At 41.9% G+C, this 6155-nt stretch overlaps 1 protein-coding gene across 1 annotated transcript; it reads left to right on the top strand.

Annotated features, from left to right (window-relative positions):
• Positions 1-307: 307 nt before the first annotated feature.
• LOC112571000 (histone H3) lies at positions 308-2586 on the top strand. The gene has a single exon (XM_025249780.1). It carries the CDS (start codon positions 2021-2023, stop codon positions 2429-2431), a length of 411 nt encoding a protein of 136 aa, XP_025105565.1. The 5' UTR covers positions 308-2020; the 3' UTR covers positions 2432-2586.
• Positions 2587-6155: the final 3569 nt, after the last annotated feature.

Genomic DNA, 6155 nt, shown 5'->3' on the forward strand with positions numbered 1-6155 from the left:
TAAAGGTGGAAAGGGTTTGGGCAAAGGAGGCGCGCAAGTCCGATATACCGCAAAGTTCTGCGTGACAACATCCAGGGTATCATCACCAAGGCCCTGCCATTCGTCCGTCTTGCACGCCGTGGTGGTGTCAAACGTATTTCTGTCTCATCTACGAGGAACTCGTGGTGTCCTCAAGGTCTTCCTGGAGAATGTCATCCGTGACGCCGTCACCTACACCGAGCATGCCAAGAGAAAGACCGTCACCGCCATGGATGTCGTCTACGCCTTGAAACGCCAGGGCCGCACTCTGTACGGCTTTGGTGGTTAGGCGCGCTTCTTCCCTGCTCGCTCGCTCGCTCGCCCAACTGCTTGCAATTCTTTAGGCTCTTTTCAGAGCCCCCTCATAATCCAGATGGCAGGTAATATTCTCTCCACGTCTACCACAAAAGTTTGCTCTTCGTTAACCAGTAGCAGTGCTACTTAATTACTCGTCGTCGTCGTTGTTGTGATTGTTTCTGTGTTGCGTCTGTCCAGCCCATCAGTCCCATATTTTATGTAGTTCTTCCACTGGCTTATGTTTATTTGTGTGGACATTTCGGTCGTCAAAGCATGCATGCCCGCCCGCCCGCGCAATTTTTCCTCTTGCCTTCGATCATTCGCTGATCCCAATCGATCTCGCACCACGCTCCACTCACTTCATTCACCATGTTTTTTTTCCTCAGGGAGTGGGAAATTTTTTTTACACAACAAAAGCGCAGAGTTACACACACAGACCGACGTAATACAAAGAAAAATCAAAATGAAATGTGCCTGCCTGCCAGCCACACAAAATTTGCATTCCGTTATGTTATGTTACTACGCTTACAAACTCGACATGTCCGTTCAAACACGCTTCTCATTCACGCGTCCTTTTATTTCACTCACTCACGTTTACCATCCATGCAGACATTACATTCATCCTAATGTGACACTTCTTATTATCATGCAGGGCAAACAATGCGTGGCTCAGCTAACGTGCACCACCACGTAAACCTTTAAGACAAAAAAAAAAGTAAAAGTCGTTATGAGTAGTAATCATTAGGTCAAGCCTCAGTGTTATTTAAGCGTGCCAACATGCTCTTCCTTCCTCGCCTCGTTCGTGCTCTTGTCTTCTGTTTTCCTTGTTTCGTTAACATTTTTCTGAAAGTATTCTTTCCGTTCCTCCCTCGTTGATCTATACCATTGCAGTACGCGTAATGACTACTGCTGCTAATACTACTAAAGTGGATAATGTCGGTTTTATTGCTTACATCAATACTCGATCTCCATTACTACCACGTACTTTCACGCACGTGTTGTAACTGACCCAAATTACTGAAGTGAGCCGTGGTGTGAGGTAATAGGGGAGTGGGGCGGCGCACATTACGTATCTAGGTAGTAAAGGGAAATGACCATGATGGTCAAGGGGGGATGATCGTCCATTCGTAGCTGCCTCTATACAAGAAATAGATGTTTCCAACGCACAAGTGACAAGAACGTCGGCATTCTTTCATTCCCCCAAACCAAACACTGCATGCATGCAAGCAAAGTATAGACAAACATACAGTATGTAGGTGCGACAGGCACGCTCACTCAACATGAGAAAGCATCATTGCAGTAGTACGATGAAAACATGTTCCATCAGCAGCATGGCCGTCACGCTTCTGTTGTTGTTTGTGGGGGGGGGGGAGTGGTCATTGGCCGTAATGCGTATGCGCGCTAAATGGTTGGAATGTCGACTAGTGCTAAGGGCTTTCGCCTCCTAGCTGTCACCACCATTCAGCCACTCGGGCTCCCCCTCCCATCCACCTCTCGCCGCTTAGGCCACCAATCGCATGCTGCCTTAATGACAACACGCTTCTTTTCGAGTTGTCGATTGGAGGACCAATCACACGCTGGTGAAGGCCTACCTTAAAAGCGAGTGAGTGTGCTTGCGGCAAGCTAGTTTTCTCTCTCTCTCACACTGATTTGCAAGTTAGTTGCTCTCACGTCGACCAGACTTTGAACACACAAGACATTTGCAATGGCACGTACCAAGCAAACCGCTCGTAAATCCACCGGAGGCAAGGCGCCTCGCAAACAGCTGGCCACCAAGGCCGCCCGCAAAAGCGCCCCAGCTACCGGAGGTGTGAAGAAGCCCCATCGTTACAGGCCGGGCACTGTCGCTCTTCGTGAAATTCGTCGTTACCAGAAGAGCACAGAGCTGCTGATCCGCAAACTGCCCTTCCAGCGTCTGGTGCGCGAGATTGCACAGGACTTCAAGACCGATCTGCGTTTCCAGAGCTCTGCCGTCATGGCTCTGCAGGAGGCTAGCGAGGCTTACCTGGTGGGTCTGTTTGAGGACACCAACCTGTGCGCCATTCACGCCAAGCGTGTCACCATCATGCCCAAGGACATCCAGCTGGCCCGCCGTATCCGCGGTGAGCGCGCATAAACCAACGGCTGCCGCTGCTGCTGCTACTGTTGCTACTGTGCGTTAGCCAACTCACACACGCGTCAACACCAAACTCCTCTAGGCTCTTTTCAGAGCCACCCACGTATTTCAGACGAGTCGTCAACTTCTCTCTCACGCCAAGTTTGCTATTTTTTGTTTACTTGTACGAGGTTTGTGTTCCTTACTTGTGGTGTATCAGTGTTGTATGTATCAATGTGCGCACGTTTCGTTTACTTTCAGCGTCTGCTGGTTAAGTAGCAATGTTTTCAACACTGCTGTTAATTAAGCATTGATGGGCAAATCATGAGGAAGGAGAAGGGGAATGTGCTAGCGAGAGATCAGAAAAACAACTGGCTATTTTTAATTAGGAGCACTTAGGTGTTGGTCTAAAAGTAAAGTAGCTAACGAAAGGATTTATGCATACAGTAATCCCTTGTTTATCGCGGGAGATACGTTCCACAACCACCCCTGCTAACCCCGAGTGGAAACGGTATTTTTTTAAAAATGTATTTATGCACTATGTTAAGGCTTTATAAGCCCTCCCCCATAGTTTAACACTACATAAACCTTTCCCATTTCCTTGAGAACCATTGCCACACTGTTGTTTACGATTGTGAGTAGGGGCATAGGGTCCTAGGCAAGCGATGCTGGTTCTTGGTTAGTAAATACATAAAGTATTTACTGTAGTTCATAGTAATTGTGTTATTTATAATATTTCTTTAGTTAGAATTAATACTAGAAACATATTTTTATTTAATTTGGGCTTTTTCCCTCTAAAAATTCATAATATATATATATTTTACACCGATCGAAATTTGCCGAAAATCCGCGAGTCATCTTTCCCATTAATCTCTTATAAAAACCCGCGAAGTGTTGAGGGATTAGTGCACATGAAAAAGCACCAGGATAACTTCAAAACCAAACAAAAAGGGAATCATTATTTGGAACAATTCCGCTTCTCTAGAGACCCCCCAACCCTCCAAAATCTGTAAAGTTAGTCAGCTCCATAACAGAAAGCTCTCGCTGCTATCACAAAATTAATAACCGAGAACACCAGTATGCTCAAACCCAACAGCACGCGGGAAGACTTATAATAAGACAAAGAATAAACAATTACTAAGTCATCAGATATTTGTAATTCACAATCTTTTTATGTGGATAAAATGTGTTAAACCTCTGAGACAAGATGCCTAATGTATGAAGTAAGGATAGTGGCTTTAGTTTAAATTAATGTAAAATTGCCATGTAATGAACGGAAAATCTTACAGAATGAAGATGTTTTCTGACTTCAACAACAGGGACATGTTGCACTCTTGATTTAAATCTTGAGTTCTCATCTCAGTTATACAACACATTTTATTGTCTTGGAACTTCGGCTACCATTCCAGTTCATGCATTAGGTACATGATGTCAAAGAGTATTTTAATGCCATTAAACATAGCAACATTTTTCAAAAACAAAGCTGGAGCATTTGTGTCAGAGAATGGCAATTTATTTTACTTCTCATGCACATCATGGTATAAAGATGTGCAAATGTTTTCTAAAATAGTGACACACTGGTCATAGTTTAACTGATCATTGGCATTTATTTAAACACATTTTCATAAGTCAAGGAATGATATTTTTCACTGGAAAGAAAAAAGTTCATCCCTCTTCATATCACACCATTGTTTTACTAAGAAAACATTCCCAAGGTAAAGTGAAAAATAAATGCTGTTAACCAAGGATTTAATTTTCCCTGTTTATAATTTCCAGTGTTACCACAAAATTGTCCTTTTTCAACAATGCCCTGTTTAAATCCATTTAATTTGAAAAAAGCAGTTTGGGGGAAAGCAGTTAACCTTCATTCTTTTTCTGCTAGTATCATATCACTACAATCAAAATGAACTTTCAAAAGTTGCTGTTGCAAGAGAGAACAAGGGATTCCACTGCATTTTCTCTTGCCTTTCAAGCTCAAATCTTGCATGCATATTAGTGATTTGACCAATGGATAAAATGCACATGGAATGGGCAGCTAAAATGGGAGATACGGAACTCAAATCCTTAATGAGCCAATGGGTCGTTTTCACTCACGTGATACACACGTTAGCAACGAGGCGGTGTCCGCCATCTTCCTTCCCTAACGCTTCGCGTTTCTTCAGCGGCTCTATATCGGCTTGTGTCACGACACCGCTAGCGTCTCTCGAGCACACCAGCGGAGTCGGACAATTGCGTGCTCTTTCACTCAAATAAACAAAACGATTTTGCCTATACGAGTCTGCCTATGTTTATTAATAAAATAAATAAATAAAAAACCCTATGAAAACACAGTCACTATAACAATGGCTCTTCCTTTCGTCAAACACATTTACCAAGTCCACCGAACTCCTTGCACACTATTAAAACTCACTGTCTTGGCAATGTCTCCTCTAACACAATCACACAAAATCCTGTATCTATTACTATTCAAACTCACTGTCTTGGCAATGGTTCTTCTAACACAATCACATCTCTCCACTGAATCTTCTACACATTATGAAGCACACTGTCTTGGCAATGGCTCTTCTAGCACAATCACAAAAAATCCACGGAATCTACTATTAAAACTCACTGTCTTGGCAATCACACTTCGACTAACACAACCTCCAAACTAAATGTACTCGATCTCTTACACACTAGTGAACACACTGTCTAGCAAATGGCTCTCTACTCTTAAACAAGTGTCCACCTCTCTCCGAATCCTTTTCTCTTCTCCCTATTAAAACACACTGTCCCGGCAGTGGCTTCTCCTTCAATAAGAAACACAATCCTCCTCCCCTTCATTAAGTGTCCAGTTTCACCTCCTCTCACTCATTGCTTGCTACCCCAATCTCCAGTCACACCTTTTCTTTCTTTCTTCTTTAACATCAAACAAGAACTTTTGCACATTCAAATGCATATTTATTCATTCTTTTCAGAAAATTTTTGTGTCTGCTGACAGGACATAACTTAAAAAAAATCATTGCAGGGTAAGAAGGAACATATCAAAATCCCAATCTAAATAACATCACTGATATGGATTACTAAGAAGAACTATTGGTTAGGTAATCTAAAATCACAAAGAAGCTCTGGCATCAATATTGCTCTGAATTAGCTTCTGAGGAAGCAAACGGCATTTGCATTCAAATGACAATAACATTTGATTCAATTATACATGTTTGAGTATCCTGTTAATAAGCAAAAATTATTAACAATATTCTGTCAACAGCAAATATTTTGATCAACATCATACAAAGCATGACATCTCCAGCAAAGAACAAATTCTATATTGTTCACAGTTTCACATCAATTTACCAAGTAACTTATCTGATCAGTTGGATATCGTCATGCTATTATAAATAAAGTGCGAAAGAATAAGAACTACAGTAAGGTAATTGTGCATTTTATATCTGAGAATAACTTCTATGGTAATGTAAACATATACAGATTGCAAGCATGCATTCTGAAAATAAATGCTGATTTCAAAGTGAAACTAAAAAATTGCACTATAGCTACTCAATAGGCACTAAGGATTTATGTAAATTTACAATGCAGCAACAAAGCCGAACTATTTTGTCTATGACTGGATTATCATCACCAGGCTTTGTTGCCATCAGGTCAATAGGCACTTTAGACTGCAAAATTCCAAACTTTCTGCGAACAAAGCCTATAACTCTCTCAACATGAATTCGTACAGAGGCTATTTTTCTCGAATTTTCAACTTGTA

Source organism: Pomacea canaliculata, linkage group LG8 (assembly GCF_003073045.1).
Source record: "Pomacea canaliculata isolate SZHN2017 linkage group LG8, ASM307304v1, whole genome shotgun sequence".
Taxonomy (NCBI): Eukaryota; Metazoa; Mollusca; class Gastropoda; order Architaenioglossa; family Ampullariidae; genus Pomacea; species Pomacea canaliculata.

Coding starts and splice junctions, on each gene's coding strand:
- LOC112571000 (XM_025249780.1), top strand. CDS start 2,021: ATGGCACGTACCAAGCAAACCGCTCGTAAATCCACCGGAGGCAAGGCG.